This window comes from Gallinula chloropus, assembly GCF_964237585.1.
Source record: "Gallinula chloropus genome assembly, chromosome: 1".
NCBI lineage: Eukaryota > Metazoa > Chordata > Aves > Gruiformes > Rallidae > Gallinula > Gallinula chloropus.
Window position 1 is genome coordinate 61934874 of NC_140085.1, and position 18830 is coordinate 61953703.

The 18830-nt window shown below is 39.6% G+C and overlaps 1 protein-coding gene across 2 annotated transcripts in view; it reads right to left on the reverse strand.

Annotated features, from left to right (window-relative positions):
* NAV3 (neuron navigator 3) overlaps nucleotides 1-18830 on the reverse strand; it is a gene marked incomplete at both ends in the record, with an annotated part of 261126 nt that overhangs the window by 127563 nt on the left and 114733 nt on the right. For both annotated transcript variants that reach the window (XM_084267744.1, XM_084267743.1), the window contains 3 exons: nucleotides 1940-2975; nucleotides 9719-9858; nucleotides 12563-12631. In XM_084267744.1, the coding sequence (XP_084123870.1) occupies nucleotides 1940-2975; nucleotides 9719-9858; nucleotides 12563-12631 (1245 nt within the window). The remainder of the gene's footprint in view (nucleotides 1-1939; nucleotides 2976-9718; nucleotides 9859-12562; nucleotides 12632-18830) is intronic.

Consider the following 18830-nt stretch of genomic DNA (forward strand, 5'->3'; position numbering starts at 1 on the left):
CTCTTGTTTACTAACTCCCTGATCTATACAGCTGTCCTCACGGCTGGCAAGCGCACCTGGAAATTTGCTGTATAAATTGTGGTGACTGCTCAGAAAATAGTTATGTTTAAAAGCATGAAAGTGTAAACACAATACCCCAGCTTCATGCAAACCTCTACTTGCCATATGTCCACAAAAATAAATATGCTGACTTTGGAAATGTGGATATTTTATCCTTGGTTATATTTATATTATTCTATGAAATGATTATGTACTATTACAAAGCCCTTGAGAATGTCAAGAAATGCAGTTACTGTGTATTTTTGGGACAGATTCTGCTCTCTGTAACTGAGATATACATTGAAATAACCTCATCAAAGGCAGTCTATTACTCTGGGTTTATAGCATTTGGAGATCAGACCTCGGCTCTGAGAATTTTATTTTCACACGAGATTTAACTTCAAATACAGTCTCCTTTGCTGTTTGTTTGAAGCAAACAGATGATTATTAATACCAAATTTTACTGAAGACGCACGCTTCTATCGCCCTTTAAAATTCAAAATACATTTTGCTTCATGATGAAGCTTAAAAGAACAGTATGTCCATCAGGCAATGAAATGGTATCAATGTGTGGTAAAACTGCCATTAAACAGCACACGTGTCTGAAGGCAAGGCACAATTTCTTTTTCTCTCTATATATAACACACCCTGAAACGTATGTAGGGCACCCTATGTACCACACTGCAAACTGTGTGTATTGCTGAGGTTATTCCAGATATGTTATAAAGAAACATGCATATTAAGCACATTCAGCAATACATTTAATTGAAACTCAGGAGACTACCCACTGCATATTAGAATAAATATAACTTATATTACGCCTTTTTCCCCTCCCATACGGTTTTCTCGACTGCTTTTGTTCAGAATTTACTTAAACAGTTTATCATTCATCCAGATCAGTTATGAAGCTCTGTTTAGTTGTGTGTAATCATATATATACTCCCTTAGGGACTACTTCAGCACCTCTTTAATCTTTAGCCAGGATTATCTACAGTACTACTCACTAACAAAAACTGCCAGTATATTTTGCTTAGTAATGTATTTGTCATTTTATCAGATGTTAAATTTACCCACAACTGAAGTTAAAGCCCTCCAACAGTTGACATTTGAAATCATTACTCAAACCAGCCTGCCAGTCTTTCTACACTTACTCTGTCTTCTGAGCTGTACAACAATCAAATCTCTGAGTTTCTCTTCAGTTGCTCCATCATAAAGCAAAATAAATTCAGACAAAGGTTGATATATGTAACTTTTCATTCCTCTATTCCAGAGCCTGGGCCATCAAAAGAGTTTCTGTCGCCTGTAAAATTAACTGCCTCCTGGAGTTAATCTATACCTAGGTTCACATAAGGAACCAAACAGGAAAAGGACCTGCAAACAGCAACCTTTTCTTTCTGCCCAAAATGTTGTGTAGGGCTTTTCCTCTAATATCCTACTAGTACTGTTACGGACTCTGAAAACGTCAGCAGTTTATTTTAGGATTTTTTAATAGAACAGTGTATTTTAAGCAAATATTATTGAATATCAGCAAATAAATGTTGAGGTTCTTAAATTGCAAACAAGAATATTCTCACTAGAAACCTGACTCAGCCGTGACCTTTTAAAAGCAGCACAGGGAATGGATCATGTGATGTGTATTTCTAATCAAAACATCCTGAATTTTAAACGGCAAATATTTGCGGTAGATTGCTTTTGTAGAAGGTAGAGACTTGGAGTTCTTGGAAGAAATTGTTCAGACAGTAACATTAATTAAAAAATAGCTTTCAGAAAACATGTGCATGACGCCGTGACAGAAACTGGGAGATAAGAAACCTAACAGCGAGATTCAGCATTGCTCTACCCATTTCAGCTCTCCCTCCTAAATGGTAACAAAAAAACAACTTCCCATTCGTAACCTTACCTATAAATGAAAGGAGCTACTGTGGCAGTGTTGGGGTGGCTGTATTGCTGCTGCTGAGGAAGCTGGACGACACCATTTCCTGTGCCTTGGCCGCTGCCCGCAGCTATCGAGGCCGACAGAGCCACGGAGGACCCTGGGGTGAGAGCTGCACTTGGTTCTTTCCCTTCAGATGAAGCAAGACCAGAGGAAGGAGAAGCCTTCTCGCTGAGTTGAGATTTTGGTGTTGATTGGGACTGGTTTCCTTTTGTAGTCCTCAGTTTTTCAACTTCCTTACTTCCCGTGCACGCGGGTGAAGCGCTCTGCTTTGCTGTTGGCACCTTTGATCCAGGTTTTGGGATCCCACTAGAAGATGGTATTAAACTTTCCTTCTTGGCTGCTGTTGTCTTGCTTCCCTTTGGGATTAAGCTTGCAATTTTTGAGCTCTTCTTCGTAGATGGTTCGGTGACCTGGTCCTTCTCTTCCTTGACTGTTTTCTCAGTGCAAACTTTGTTTTTGTCCCTGTTCTTTTCCTCTTTGTCCTTTGGCTGTAGCAAAGACTTTTTATTGCTGAGATTTTTGCTTCCAGCTTTCGGAGGGGTTAACTTCGGTGATACTTTAGGACTGCTACTTGTGGAGCCGCCGCTGTTCACCCCACCGCTTAAGACATCCATTTCACCACACTCTGAAAAGGTGTCATCGTCTCTCCCACTGTCACTGGGTCCTGAGCTCAGCGACAAAGGAGGTCTCAGAGCAGTCCTAGCATTAACCAGCTTGAATTTTTCCAGCATAGATTTTTGTCCAGATGAAGGGGGCTTCACGCCTTCAGAAGGGGGTGGCTTGAGCCTGTCTGAAGATGGAGTAGGGGAGGTTGCGGGACTAGGCTGCTTCACAGACAGCATGGTAGAGGTTGCACTGTGTTTGACATTCATGGATTTGCTGCGCCAAGGCTTGCTGGCACTTGGAGAGGGTATGGCAGAGACCTGCTGCTGCCCAGTGCTGGTGGGATGCTGCACATTTCCATTCATGCCTGCAGATGGGTTAGGGCCTTTTGGTGAATCTGCTTTAAAAACAGAAAAGGACCATAATTGTACTGTTATTCTCCCATCTCCTGTTTAAAGGCGATACTGTACTCCTCTGGCATTTAAAACACAGAGTTACTTGTGATACATAATATACAAAATTCACACGTGCGTGGAACCTTAAGAATGTTGATTGAAAATGCCTTCCCTGCCCCCACCATTACAGTGTTGTGCAATACCTGTAGGAGCTCAACACAGCCTTGGAAACACCTTCCTTGTAACCACTTCATTAAGCAAATTAAACGTTCTAATTGAAAGATTTTATCTTTAATAAGCATTAAAGAAGTTCTTCCAACCATTTGTTACTAACACAAAGCTGAGGTATGGAAGAAAAAAGAATGCTACAACATTGGAAGAAAAAAAAACAAACCTAGAGAGAGACGATTTTGATGGTCAGTGAAAGCAAAACATGTGCTAGAAAGCTGAGGTTTTGGGTGGGAGGATGCTGACTGAGTAATACTGAAATTACATGTATATGATCAATATTCATAGAAGAAAAAAAACCTGGCAGGTCACTATACATTTTTGGTTTTAAGCACAGTTAACAACCTTCAGTAGCTGACTTCAAGAACTTATCCCAGGGCACTTACGTAAGTGGGGGAAAAACCTATCGACAAGTTCAATGGTGTCGGAACTTGAAAAGTTACAGGGATATCTCATCCACAGGGGTACAGCAACAGTAGTTATGTGCCTGAAGCTCAGGTAGGTACAGAAGGCTCATTTATGTGGCTCTGGTACCTTCACTACACTTCCATAGTTCAGGAACTTCAGCAAATCTTCAGAATGAATGAGAACAAGACTCCTGCGGCAATAATCAAACTGTGGTAATGGACACCCATGACTTGTAAGTCACCTAGCCTTATTAAGTAAAACAGACCAATGAATGAAAGGGTTAAGCTCTTCTGTGTGAAGCTCAGATTTCCAAGACAGATCTGAAAACCTAAACACTATTATTCTGGAGCATCACAGAAATTAAGTGATAATGGCAATCGAATTCATGGTAAGTTGCTATTCAGCAGATGACATTTTCTCTCAGTGCATCTATCTTGTCTTGCCATTCAGTCTCGGAACTGCAGTGAAGTAGGCACAAGCTTGATTACAGTATATAGAATTCAGTAGTACAAGAAAGCCTATGAAACATGCCATGCAAATACAATCCATGGAATGGCAAGGGAAAAAAAAAAAAAAAAAAGTGCTTGATGTGTTATCTACACACATGAAGCCAAAGTCATGCCTTGGGGGGCACTCTGTCTGAATAGTACAGTGGATGAGGACACTGAAGACATTTATTCTTTCAGCAGATTGAAGTTATGCACCTTTTTCATTTTTGTAGTCTCAGTCCAAAGGTCCTAGTATGGATTAGACTGCCCACCTGGAGGGCTGAAGGCCACAAATACACATAGGAAGGGGAGGATTTTGAGCACCCTGAAAGCGGAGCTATCTTTTCTTTAACAAAGAGAATGCAAATGTAGCAAAATCTAAGTTTCTAAATAGTTCAGGTGTAAAAAAAAAAATCTGAACAAAAGGAAGATGACAGAAATGGAACAGCCTTTACTTCCTTAACACTGCTAACAGCTGTACCCCAGCAGGCCAGTTACCTCCACCTTCTACAGATGCTGTATAGTTCCAACTGCTCAGTTTTTCCATGTGCTCCTCAGCCTGATAAGCAAACACCAGAGCACTAAATGAACTCAGTCCACCTCCACAGTAGGTTTCAAGCACCTCTGCTGTGTCCAGTTACTAGGCAAGACCACATTAAGTTTTTACCTTAAGTTAAGGGTTGCCTCAGAGCATTTTTTTGGGACAGGTGAGTTTATGGCTGATTCCCTAACTCCAGTTAGCACCATGCACATGGAGCAGCTGTGCTGGGTGGCTGCAGAGCTGATCCCTCCCTTGCAACCAAGGCAGGAATTGTGGCTGTGCCCCTGCTATTTTCTGGTGAGCCTCAGCTCCTGGAAGAGAGCCTGGGGCCAGCAACAGCTGCTGGAAATTCCTGCAGTCCTCAGGCTGTCTTAATTTATACCCGGGATCAGCCCTGTGGCTGATAGCCCAGGAGTGGGTGTGGAAAAGGACCTTCTTGCACACATCTTGCCTTGTGCTAAGCTTGCCTTAATTACACAGGAGGATTGGGGTCTTTAGCTATCCCAATGGTTTTACAGAAGAACGATTCACTGTAAGAATATGCAAAGCTTATGCAGAATACATGTAGCAATCTATGAACAGCGGGATGCCACTACACTCTGTTGTATTAATTCTGTTACATTTGTATGGCTTCAGGCAATTAGTTATACTTCCAAAAAAAAAGAAAAAAAGCATACTGATTAAAAAGAAGAACATGTGCCTTGCCATATTTCCTGCTACATAATACTAAACTCATTGAGGGAGGGATTGTAAAAAGGCAGATTATTTATTGTTTCATCAACAGCTTGTTCTGCTACATATACAGCAGAAAAACACAGGTTCCTGGAACTGCTGGTACTTACGTGATCCCTGTGTCACAAACCATAAACAGCATCAAAAGAATTAGCAGAGAACTAACTCGCCTTTAATCCACAATTTCAAGTGTATCCTTAATGTTCCCACAAAGAACGTGGACTACATGCTCTCAAGAAATATCACCTGTCCATAAAGAAGTGGAATAAAAAGATATATTCTCCCCTCTCCCCCCGCCTGCCCCCAGCCCAAATGGATTACTTGAAGCGAAGCATTCACATGCTTTAGCTGTTCATTATATGAAATCTGTCCCCACCTTGTGGTGATTTTCATACAGAGTGATTCCAACTGGGTTACAAGGATTTCATATTTTTATAAACTAAATTTTATAAGGCGACAGACTTCTGTCCCCTTCTTGCTGAAATGTATAATCAGCTTGTGGTGGAAACAATTTTGCATTTTGCTTCAGGGCTCAGCCCAGCCTGTGTTGGGGAAGGACAACACCCCCACCTCCACGTGTACAGGGCAAAAAGAGAAATTTCTAGCAGAACCCAGCAAGACCATGACAACTAAATGAACATTTTCAATTCCACTTTTCAAAGGTTGTTGTACAAAAAAAGGACACGTGTGAGATTAAATGTGGGTCCAGTATGTAATCAACCTCCTCTGTTTTCCCTCCTGTGACCTTTGCTGTGTTCAGTGCTGTTGGAGAAGACAGGGCCTCTGTAACAACAGCTCCCCCACTGCAGCACAGTCACCTAGTGATAATATAGATACTCTGTAGCAGGCAGGTGCTCAGATTAGATTATCCAATTTTATTCACAGTAAAGAAAAGGTGAGTAGGAAATAGAAGAACTGCAAGGAATTGCTATAGATGTTTGGAGGAATGGGAGGTCTATCTGCTGAGATGAAAACAGTTCAACTTGTTCAACTGTTGCTTTTCAGGTCCCTTGAGAAAGCAGCTACCCCTCATCAGGTCAGGAGGAGACCAATACCAGGGCCAACTGGCAAAATACTGGCACCAGAAGAAAAGCAAACAAATTAACTACAGGTGTACATAATGGGCACAAATGAACAATATGCATCCATCAGACAGATGTTTCTCAGAGTCGGTATGAGCAAAATAATCAAATACTGTTGAAACCAACTTTGGATGATACATTAACACCATTTTGTATTATAAAATTATTTTGAAACACAGGGAATTATGCTCCAGGACATTAAGACCCTCATCAGTCTTTCTAAACTCCAAGTACCTGCTTTTAAATTTGACTTGAATTAGAACATTATTTCTTTGCTGGACTCAAAATGGCCTGGGTGTCCACCTTATTAGCAATGAACTTTATTCAAGTAATTTAATTTTCCTAGTTTTATTTTTGTCTTTATTTTATGAAGTCTGAAGCAGAGATGTGAAGTGACTTGGAAAATGGATGAGTTCTTTGAAACCCAACCATAATATGCAAAGTCTGGTGGAGGGGGTAGGAGAGAAAGGTCAGCTCACTAAAGCTCCACAGATGAGTTTCAGTTCACAGATGAGTTTCAGTTCATGGCAATTTTGTTGTTTTGGTGCATTCTGTGACTTAACCACAGCTACACAGAGCTACCTGTGCCACAGCAATGGGTTGGGTCTGCGAGTGAAAACTGCGCTGTACTCCATAAAGAGCGAACCTGCACTGCTCAGTGGAGCTGGGTTTCTTACTCTGAGCTACTCCCTAGGCAACATTCAAAGGAGGAAACATTAATGACATAGTGAATAATTGAAATATTAAATAAAAGGCACATCTGATTTTGGACCACCTTTGACTGTGACTACATTGCCATTCCCCACTCTGATGGAGTTGGAAACCACATTACGCAGTATCACAAATAACTGGATTTTTAAAAAAAGCCCACAAGAAACACCTTACTCTAACATCTTTTCTGGGGTCTATTTATAGCACACCCAGGAAGGTATACAGTAGACAAAAATGTACCAGAAGTGGTCTGCCTTTGAGGAGGTCTGGAAGTCCCAACCCCTAATCACTATTTACCTAGTGTAAGTCATGTCTTTCTGCGTTTCAGTCTATGGTGCTCTAATGCAGAATTACAAGCTGTTTACTACATGATGTCTCAAATTAAATGTGTGGGCTGTTTATCCATTCAGTGGAAGCTGTTAAAGTTATCTTGCTCAAAGCATCTGCATCAAAAGCAAAATTTGAAATAAGGTGTATTATTTGCACAACACTGTATGGAAAAATCAGTTTTTCAGTGATTAGTGACTTTTTTTTAAGGTGGTGTTTTTTATTATTACTATTACTGTTGTGCAGGTTGAAGTTTGTTCCTAAGCAACTTCTTAAAAAATCTCAGGTCACAGAACATCCTCAAATACTTTAAAAGTATCAAAACATTACTTGGAAATTTAATTGGAATATTAAAAAAGTAGCCACTATAACAACTCAATTTAAAATATAGTATGGTTCAGTTGTTTTTCTTTTTGGGCAAAACAGCAGCATTGTGAATTCAAATGTAGGGCAGGGTCTCATGATCTTTTAGGGTATTATAAAAAATATCACTTCACTATCCTTGCACTTACAGCAGTTATTTTCTCTAATTAACTCCTGCTTTATACTCTAAACCAAAGTTGTATTTGGTTTATATTCTTGTGCAAAATAATGATTTCCCATCCATTCTGCTGTTTTGAAAGAAAGAAAGAATGAAAAGTGGATGGAAACATCTCAAACACAGTACTCGGCAGCAATACATTACATTTTTATATCCTGTAAAAGAATTGAATGATTATACACAAAGCCCCCCCCTTATCCTCTTGCAAGTGATGACTTCACTAAAAATCTCATCAAGTTCTCATTCTCTGCTGTGAAGAAATGGGAAAGTAAAGAAATCCATCATGCAAAGAGCCACATAAATGTGCAGTGCAATGTAAGCCTCAGCAGTCAAAACAGTTTTCAAGTGACAAGCAAAGAACAGTACTATCTACAAGCATGTCTCACCTTGGATGATTTCACTCTTTCACATATTTCAGTAGCAAACCTATGTCAACATTATGAAGCAATTCTAACACCTAAACTGCTGTACATACCTTCACTCAAGCAGCCACATCTCCACCTTCATAACTTCACTATCGTATTTGTGAACTATACAGTGTCTGCTCAGTTTTTGCTCGGATCCCTTTCTAGTTTTAGTCTGGTTGCCTTGCCATAAACAAGTCCTTAATAAAATAAATCCCACTATAGAACTATCTAAAACGTTCAACCCTGACAGCAAAAATAAAGAAATAACTATTGAAGGGATGGTTTTATATCTTTAGATACAGCTAGGGGCAAAGTGTGTTCATCAGAATTTTGTAAAAAAAATCTGGATAGCTGCCTGTTGCTTGGATGAAGAACATTCACTGCATACTTGTTCCTCCCACAGACCCCAAGGATGCAAACGGGTACTATGTATATTGTATCATTTTCAACTGTATTGTAACCCAGAGATATGAATAAAATGCTGTTCATTACACAAAGGGAGAAAGAAGGGGGGAAGGGGCTGGATTAGTTACACAACTCAGAAAGCTGAATTTTTACATTATTCTTTCTGAGGTAAAGCCTGAAGAGGCACGTTTTCCAGGAAAACAGTGTCAGGGTGAGAGAAACTGAAGGACCCGGGGAACTGTTTGTTTCCATAATGGAAGTTCACATCTAAAGGAGGCATTAACACAAACACTGAATTCAAATCCCAGTAAAAATTTCATTACATTTGACTTAATTTCAAGGCCAGGTTGGATGGGGCCCTGGGCAGCCTTGTGTAGATCCAGGCCTGGAGGTTGGTGTCCCTGCCTGTGGCAGGGGGGTTGGAGCTCTATGATCCTTGGGGTCCCTTCCAACCCAGACCATTCTATGATTCTATGATTCTAATTTCCAATCCTCTCTTCAGAGTTATGTATACACTAGGTACGTTTCTGAAGGAATAGATGCCTGAAATACTCTGATGTAAACATAATATATTGACTCTTCTCCTTTAGAAGTTCAAATGCAAAGTCCCCTGAAAATTATGGAAGTCTTCCTTGGGGTATAAGCACTTGACTAGAGACCAAGATTATAGGCATCCAATACAGATTCATCTTACTTCAGAAAAAGTCCCCTGGTGATATTTTCAAAGAAGGATAAAATACAATTACAACATCTTGAAAGTTTTCATTTCTGAACTTTAACCCCAACTGATCCACAAGTCCTAATTCAGAGCCCTGTCTCCACAGGTCTTCCTTGCATGTTACGTCGAGTAGGCTTAGTGACCTTTAACCACCCACCTTTTTCATTTCCATTTGCATATTGTGGAGGCTTGTTTTTGTCAATGCTGTTAAAGCTCTGGCTTCTCCGATTTAAATTAGAAGCTCCCTGGACTTTGGTACTGCTGCCTGCAGCTGGCACCCTTGAGGGTCCTGGAAGCCTGGAATGGTATAATCAGAAATCAGTTCATGTTACGCAATGCAACATATAGAGGAGGCAGTATGCAGATATCAGACCAGGATTTAAAACCAACAACTGAAAACAATTATTTCAGGTAAGCAACAATGAGCAGGAGGATTCAAGTTAGTTAGACTCCACAAATGAAAATAAAAGCTTATCCTTACGCACACAAAAGGGAAAAAGATGCTTTCCAGAGTCACAAGACACATAAGATGCTTTGCATTTGCCATTAACATTGCCAAAACAGATTCACCCTAATAAACCATTAAAGTGCAATGTCAACTTTTATTTACATCTGTCATTTTTGAAGAGGAAATGTTACAGAACTTGATTAGAAGTCATAACAATACATAGTTGAGAAATATTTCGTATCTCTAACTCTAGCACATGTTTTACAGCTGCATTCAGCATAAAAGCTGTCTCTTTAGTTATCTTCAGTTATTTTTCAGAGGGCTATTGAGTAAGGCACTTCCACCCTATTATTTTAAATGAAAAATATTGAAAATACATAATTTAGCTGGATGCTACAGATGCACATATAACTCTTATACAGAAGTACATAACGTAGACTATACAGTTCATTTGTTAGCATTTGCTGCCACCATCTGAACCTTACTGTGTGGCTATGTTAAGGGAAAAAACTTAGCCCCTGCTATCCCTTATGTGTGTAAGCCTGCATCTTTCCTCTGTCCAAATCTGTTCTCTGATGTAACATTCTTTAATATGTTCTTACTTCAAACTTTCTGCAGCATCTTTATGGGCAACCCCACTCCTTTCCAGTTTTGTTACGTGACAGACAAAATAAAATGCTCAAATCAGCAAGAAGCCTTTGCCAGAAGAGAAGAATATCACTCTTCTGCTTCTCACTTATTGGGATCATACGATGATTTGAATAGTGGCAATACACATTATACCAGAATTATCAAATTCTGTTAGCTTCACTGCATTACAAGGGAGCAGCATCAGAAGGGAGGGGGGGTAGAATAAATCACATTACAAAGAATTCCCAAACATCAGATTTCTGCCAAACTTTTTTGGTTTAATAAACTGGTAGAACAGAAATGTTCACATAATTTTATTTTCATTAGCGAACATATGTAAACAGCTCCACGTCCTCTTCCTTTACCAATTTAAGCCTCAGAGAGCTAATCCATTAGTTATTTTTATGGCTCATTCTGGCCGCCAGCCTGCCCTGCTAGTCTCTGTGCCGAGCCCAGAGCAGACTGTCTCTGCTCTGCAGCTGTACGCATGCTAACCTTTACTGTGACCCATGAATTCGAGTGATCTTCTGTTCCCTGAAGAATGCACTAAAACAAACTTAAAAATCCATTTGCTCCTTCTCATTACCCTAATTTGACAGGCAGTAAGAGCCCTGAGATCATTTGTCAAAGGTAATGAAAAAAGCAATGAGGAGGTATGTGCAACACTGGAAACTCATCTGTTCTGTTAAAATATAAAATACTTCTGCATATATTCTGCATGCCAGAATTCAAGAACTTGCCACAGTAAGCACATTATCCATGAGGTCATTTGCTCTACACACTTTCCAGTTTACCTCATTTGCTGTCTTTTTTAATTGAATTCAGGTTTTAAATTGCTCTTGCAGAATCATGTTAAGCAGCTAAGGAAATGCAAAGAGGAGAATAACAAATAAGGGACAAGTCACATACCTCTGAACAGGCTTCGGAAACACTGCCACAGATTTAAAGTATTAGACAGTAAGACTGTTAACCCCAACAGGTTGAATGCAGACAAAGACAGGAGCATCAGCGATAAAGGAAAGCTGAAGGAAGACCTATAAATGCAGGTGCAAAGCGACTGGACCATGGTATAGCTCATTCCAAGCTATCACCAGCAACTCAAATTGTGTTAGTGTGCCATGTTGCAGAATGCAATCTTTATTGTAGATTATGCAATTTAGAGTTCATTGTTCTCACCACCAAACTGTACAGCAAAGTTATAATTAATGGACATGTTCATTATCCCCCAGCAAAAAAAAAAAACAAACCCAGATGCTAGAAACAAGAGTGAGCTTTAGACCTCCTTTTCTTTCTTCTGCAGTCTGGCTTGTAGATTTTAGTGCTCAAGGAAGTGATAAACTAAAAGTACTGATGAAATCTGAAACAGGTCAGCTCCTACACACAGCTCTGTCAAATTCTCTGCCAAAACAAAGCATCTCATTAGTAGGGACTGTGTGCAGGCTACTCTTGACAGAGCAGAAGTCTTGGAAATGGTTCTTTTTTTCTGCTCTATTTCACTTCTGTGTGAACTTGGCTCTGTGAACTCAAATTCCCAGGTAAGTTTGCGATACAGGCAAAAGAGCTAGTGGGAATTGGGATGGACTCCCAATTTTCTTTTCGCTCATGACTAAAGTAAGGATTTGAGCCAGAGAGTAGAGAGCACTAAAATCACCAACTAATCCTTCACATCCAGTATTTTACATGCAGGATACAAAGATGCAGGATACATAACAACCAGAAATATTACTACTATACAGTACAAATCAGCTCCTTCCAGTCCATAGCAAGGCTTTCCCGTGGCATAGCTCATCCTTGCAAAGCTTGCACGCATAACAGAGATACGCATTGATTAATGTCTGCTTATGTCCAAAGGGTAAAATATCAATGGGCATATACTTGCTTGAGTATCACTAACAAGCAATAAATTAGAGATATTTAACTGACCTAGAAGTCTTTTTTTGACTGGTTGCAATTCCACTGTGATTAGACTGAGTTGCATATCTGGCTGTGAGACTGTATGAGAAGAAACAGAGAAATTGAATTAAAGAATTTCTTTGAACATGTATAGAAAGAACACACTTACCAGCAAACTATGAGTTAATGAATGCAAATTGAACATGGATAGAAAAAACAAATTAACTGGCAAAAATATGAAATAATGCAAACATGCAGATTTTTATGAGAGATGTAATGCACAGGTTATGAAATAATGGATATTGTTAGAACTTGTCTCATTGGCTAGAAATTACCTAAGGAACAGACAAATACACTAGTTTCTCCAGCAACCTGACTGGTATCACAGCCTGGCAGCTAGGAACAAAGGTGCTATACCAGATCCAACATGGTCTCTGAATAACCACCGCTAAAGAAAGGTGACCGTGCTGACAGTAGAGCAATGTGGAAGAAGCATCCCATCATAATTTCCATTAATGTTACAGTAGCACTGTTGCAGGTCATGTATGTGATGCATTACCTGGGCAACGAATCACAGGCTTCATTGGAAAAGCCCTGACACATACTTAGAGTCACTGTTAAACTCCGTAGGAAAACGCACCTTTGTGTATTAAGGCATCCAAATAGTATTTCTGCTGTGCTGCAGAGCTAAAAACTGTGTTCCTTTTGATGCCCAACGATGTGTCGTTACTAAACAATGAACGTATGACTCTATTCTTTTAGACATTTGCATAAGGGATATGTCAAATGTACAGCCAAGGTAAGGCCTCCTGCCAGGTCATTCAGTTACTAAAAACAGGTGCAGCCTTGGGATCCCCACAGCTTAAGGACACAGACAGGAGCCTACGCCAGGTGCAATCACAGCACCAGACTCCTTGCAATACTAAGGAAGCGACAGAGAACTAAGTAAGCAAAAACTCTGACAGTCACCGATTTCTTTTGTCTCTTAGTTCTTCATCTTCCAGCAAGGCTCCTGAGTAGAAGCAAAAACCACCATGCTCCAGTCCTGGCTTTATAGACTGGCAGCACTCACAAGAAACTCGTGGTGGCACTGAGTCTGTTAGAAAAGTGTTAAGCTATTTCTGCTAGTCCACTAAAGCAGACAGCCTGAGTACGGAGCGTACTCCTGAGTACACAGAGCAAGCCCTCAAGGGAGGAAGGTCTTCCCATCCTATCCCAGCAGTCCTGTAGGCACAAACCAAGGGACAATGTGGGACTGCAATGGGATGTATGATTATTGTTGCTTTACCAAATTAAGGTTGTGCATTGCCCCTGTGCCTGCCAATGACACAAGGCACGTGCACAAGTGATGAGTGTAAAAAAAAAAAAAAAGGAGGAGAGTACTTTAGTTTTAAGAGGGCAAAAAGGAATCATTCAGTATATTAGAGCAGCATTCAACTACCTGACATATATCTTCACAGTAATGCTGGCACAGTGATTTTTTTTTAATAAAACTAACTTCAGTAATAAACTATAATAGTATTATAATAATTATAGTTTATCTATTTTTCTCTATCTACTCATTAAGTATTTTAAATTATGTTTCACTCACAGCTATCTTTCTGAATAATGTCTGGACTTATGATGCAAATGTGACATAGGATGCTGCTGAATTTGTGCCTGGAGTAACAGCCCATCTTCCACTTGTGGATTTTTTCAACAGATTTGAAATGAAGCAATCTAGAAATGGTTAGCTGGTTATCTGCATTGGCTAAACTAAGAAGTTTTGTGAGAAAAATGGTATGTCAAATAAAACCTTAGTGCATTTATGCTGTAAAAGGTAAAATGATACACAGTACAATCAACACAGACAGTGAGCTGGAAAAACAGAGTGAATAGGATGCATTGCCGTAGCGCACCATAGCTTTTCTACCTCAGTCAACACAATTCCAAAGTAACTGGAAAGATCAAATAACTTTATCTCAGGGATGTTGCTGAGATGTTGATACATTCGCCCACAGACAGATGGCACCTTTTTTTTTCGTGCAAGAAATACATGAAGCACCTATCTGGAAATGTTTGCTAGAGTGCTGTCCTTCCATGTCTATTACTCAGGACTTCAGCCACCAGCAAATTCACAAAAAATCAGCTTACAGACTCCTTCAAACTTGCCAGACAGACTTGAAAGGAACTGATAGACGTATCAATGTCAGTAAAGCATCATTTCCACCGCGACTGGGTAAATTTATTTTCCAAAGTAATGTAAGGGGAAAAGAGAACTTCAACAGCTCATAAAACAGATGCATCAAGTTCCTAATGACTTTGACTTTTCCTTCTCAGTTAGCACGGGATGTGCTGGAGCCATTAGTCTTGCACAGATGCCTGTTTCCCAACTGCTGGCTCCACTATTACACATGTGAGCTGCAACACACCTACAGTCAACTCACTCTTCTAAACGTATAAACCAATACTGACCTGCTGCCCTCCACCCTTAATTGTCTGTGGATAACATCTGACAGCCAGGAAAATAAACCTGCTTTGCTTAAACCAGTCATTTCTTAAGCTTATCGATCCACACAAAGGCTTAACAAATACATGCCTGCATTAAGGCAGCACAGTAGAAGTTTAACAGTAAAACATTTAGGATAAGGAAGGATTTACTTGTCAGAAAGTGGGATTTTCATAGCCTCTCTTTCTCAGCTGTCTGCTTTGAGACCCTTTCACTTCAGTAATGCTCCCAGCAGTAGTCCCCCCTCACATGGTCACAACTTTGACTCCTCAGAGGAGCCACAGCAGTTGCCTGCAAAGCCCAGCCACTGCATATAAGCAGGAAGGGGACATATAAATTAGAAAGGAGACCAACCCTCACTGCAGAGTTGGCAGGAAACCCCATTGCTCCCGGAGCTACAGCCTGGCATTGCAGTCCTGGGAGCAATCACAGTGCTGGACCTGGGCCAGGGCTTAGCTCTCCTATCTAACATTTAGGAGAAGAAAAGGCAGATTCTCCTGGTTAAGAAAATCCTATCCCAAATCCTTAGAAATCATTTAGATTTTGCAAACCGGCTTCCAGGTGGAAAACCAGCCCCAATCTTTTCTCTTGCAAACCAGAGAAACAGTAGTCAACACAGATACGAAATGGTGACACTGGGTAATTTCTGTTGCTGGTCCCTTGGTGAAATGCTGTGAGAAAAGGGAATACCTATCCAGAGACTGCCCAAAAAGGCAATTTGGCACAGAGATATCTGGCATAGCAGTACTGAGAAGGAAGGTAGAGAGATGTTAGAGATTGTACTGACTGGGAGGTGTGATGGAGAACACCACAGCAGTACTACAGCCATGCTGGCTGCAGGAACCAGGACTCTGTGCTGCGTGGCCATGCAGCACAGTCAATTGTGTTGGGGAGCTATGCACCCTGTTCCACACAGACAGGAACTGATGGAGGGCACACAGTTGCAGGCCAAAAAAAAAGGGTTAAGATATGGTTCTAAAATGTGTTGGGGAATCTAGCCTGTGTTTCTGCTACACAAATAGCACAGTATAATAAGAAAAAAGCAGCTCCTTAAAAGTGCGTGTACTATGTAAAGCTGAAGAATGGAGCTCCTATAAACTTGGGTAGAGAGCATGAATCAAGCTGGAAATATTTTAACCTCCTTCAAAAAGTAACCCATGCAGCGTCAACCTGAATATCATCTACTTTTTATTAAAAAGCCTTTTGAAAGATCAAAAGGATCATGTTACATCACACTGTCATTTTCCTATAATGTTAAGAGTCATATGGTGGTTCCAAAATGCCAGCTATGCAATCTGTTAAAATAAGACAAAAGGGAACGGGGTTTGTACTATGTAATCAAAGTCTTTCCACCTTTACTGGCATGCTTAATTTTAATATGCTGTTGATCTTCTAAAGTGCATTTATATCACTAGGGTGGCTGCACTCCAGAACTGTTTGAGATTTTTTTTTTTATTAGGATGATTCCCAGATTAAAAAAAACAAAAGGAAAAAAGACTGAAAGCAATGAAAAATCCCCCAGAAGATCTTGAGTGTGCTGTACACAATTTCTATTTATTTAGTTATCTAAATAAATTGATAATTGACTGAAAGCAATGAAAAATCCCCCAGAAGATCTTGAGTGTGCTGTACACAATTTCTATTTATTTAGTTATCTATTTGTTTAACAAACTCCTTGGCTGATGAGATATATGCAGCCTGTCTGGCAAAACCATGACAGACAATATTCTAAGACTGACCCGACTCCAAATCCCGTGCCTGCCTGGAGAGATGTCACAAGAAAAAGTTTCCTCTCTCCACACCACACCAAACAGCCTGGGTAGCTCGAAGATACCTGATTCCTCAAATGGACAGTCAAGAAAGACTGAGAAGAAACACACACACACACACAATCTTCATTTTCTCAAAAGCAATATTTTCCAGACATTTCTTTTGCCTTTTTAGCTGAGTCCCAGTGAATTGATACATACTTATATCTATGTATATGCATCTATATTTTAAAAAGTTAATTATTTATATATAAATAATTATTTATATATAAATAATTATATATATATTTGAATTTTATAGATATACCTATATTTCATATTTTATAGATGTATAATATATATACCTAACACAGAAACATGCATTTAATTTTTCATTCAGAAGAGGAAATGTCTATGGCTCAGGCAGTTCTATCTCATACCATGTCATCTGTTCTGTATTATGTGGACATTTCTCCTCTGCACTCTTTGAACTTCTGGCATCTTATACAAGAAGTCTGTCTCCAACTGCTTCGAGCTTGGAGGTAGAAGTAAAACTGTGTTTTCAATATTTTCCTGTTGTTCACAGTTCATAAACCAAAACTCAGATAACTCAGTTTTGCATCAGCAATGTTTACGTTCTTGCAGAGCTAAGAACGAATTGTCCACCACAGTGACCATACCTTTCCCTTTCCCACCCCGGTCCCAGTATTTGCACTACAGCTGTTCTGTGGAATTTAATCAAACAATACATGAAATCACAACTTGAAAAAAGAAAAATTATACCAACCAAGTAATAAGTGTGCTATTTAGCTACTGTGTTTAACCTGTCCTGTAACCCACCTAAAGCAGTGCAAACAACTTCTGAAAAAGAACATATTTTTTCTGAACGCATCAGCCAAGTGGATAACAGCCTGCAGTCTGAACCTGGACCATGCCCTCAGGGACCAATCATACCCCTTTATGACCTTATCTCCATACCATTGATCCTGCACTGGAACAAAATTGTATCAGATGATCTGTGTAGCAATATTTTGCCTCACAGTTTGATAGACTAAGACTGTAACAGTTTTCTCCTAGAAAAAGGGGGTGCCAGAAAGCCTGAGGCTGTCACCTTTTCAAACCTACACTCACTGCCTTTTGAACCCTTTCACAGACTTCCACATACATTCAACACATCCTAAAGTCCACTTGGGATTGCTGTAAGTGTGAATTGCTATGCACTACAAAACTACAAAATCTTCTACCAGCATTTTAGCTGTGGTCTCATGACCATTTTCACAAAAGCAGATCAAATCACAAATACATATATAAGATGCTAATTTCTCTCTTGTGTGATTAATTCTAAATATCCCCAAAGGTTTTTTTTTGTTTTTTGGGAGGTGTGTGTATTTTGGGGTTGGGGTTTTTTTTGTTGTTATTTACTTCTATTCTATCCATCTTCCATGGGCAGTAATGGTTACAAACAGCACTGCCGGTGCTTCTTTGGCTTCTTTGGAAGTGTATGGACTTGTAATTTTTTAGGGTTTTTTTTTTTGTGAATGAAAGGAAAACATCATCTTCTCCACAGCAGCTTCAAAGTGTTATTTCATTAATTGATATGTGCCAAACTACAACGTGTAGAATATCACATTTGCTACGCAGTCTGTGAAAATATTAAGAGATTAAAGTTGATAAAAAGCCCTGACAGTAGCAAAGTATCGGGACAAACACAAGACTGACTTAAAGGAATGCAAGAATGCTAGGAAAAGACTGAGTCATACATTGCTATCAAAGAATCTATCGAGAATAAATAGGAATAAGGGAAGAACATTTTGCTTCAGAATAGACAAGAAAAATAATCTAGAACAGAAGAAAGAATAAAGACCACAATAGTTTGTGACCCCTTCCACTGAACTTTGACATTTATTTAAGTTATATTTGCCATATACACGAAATCATAGGCAACCTCAAATGTTTGCAAGACATCAAAATTAAATAGGTGGGACAACTGGGAGAGGAAAAAATGCTTGGAAACAATTTCAGCAGAACTCACTTTGATAGAATAAGAAGAATCAATGAATCT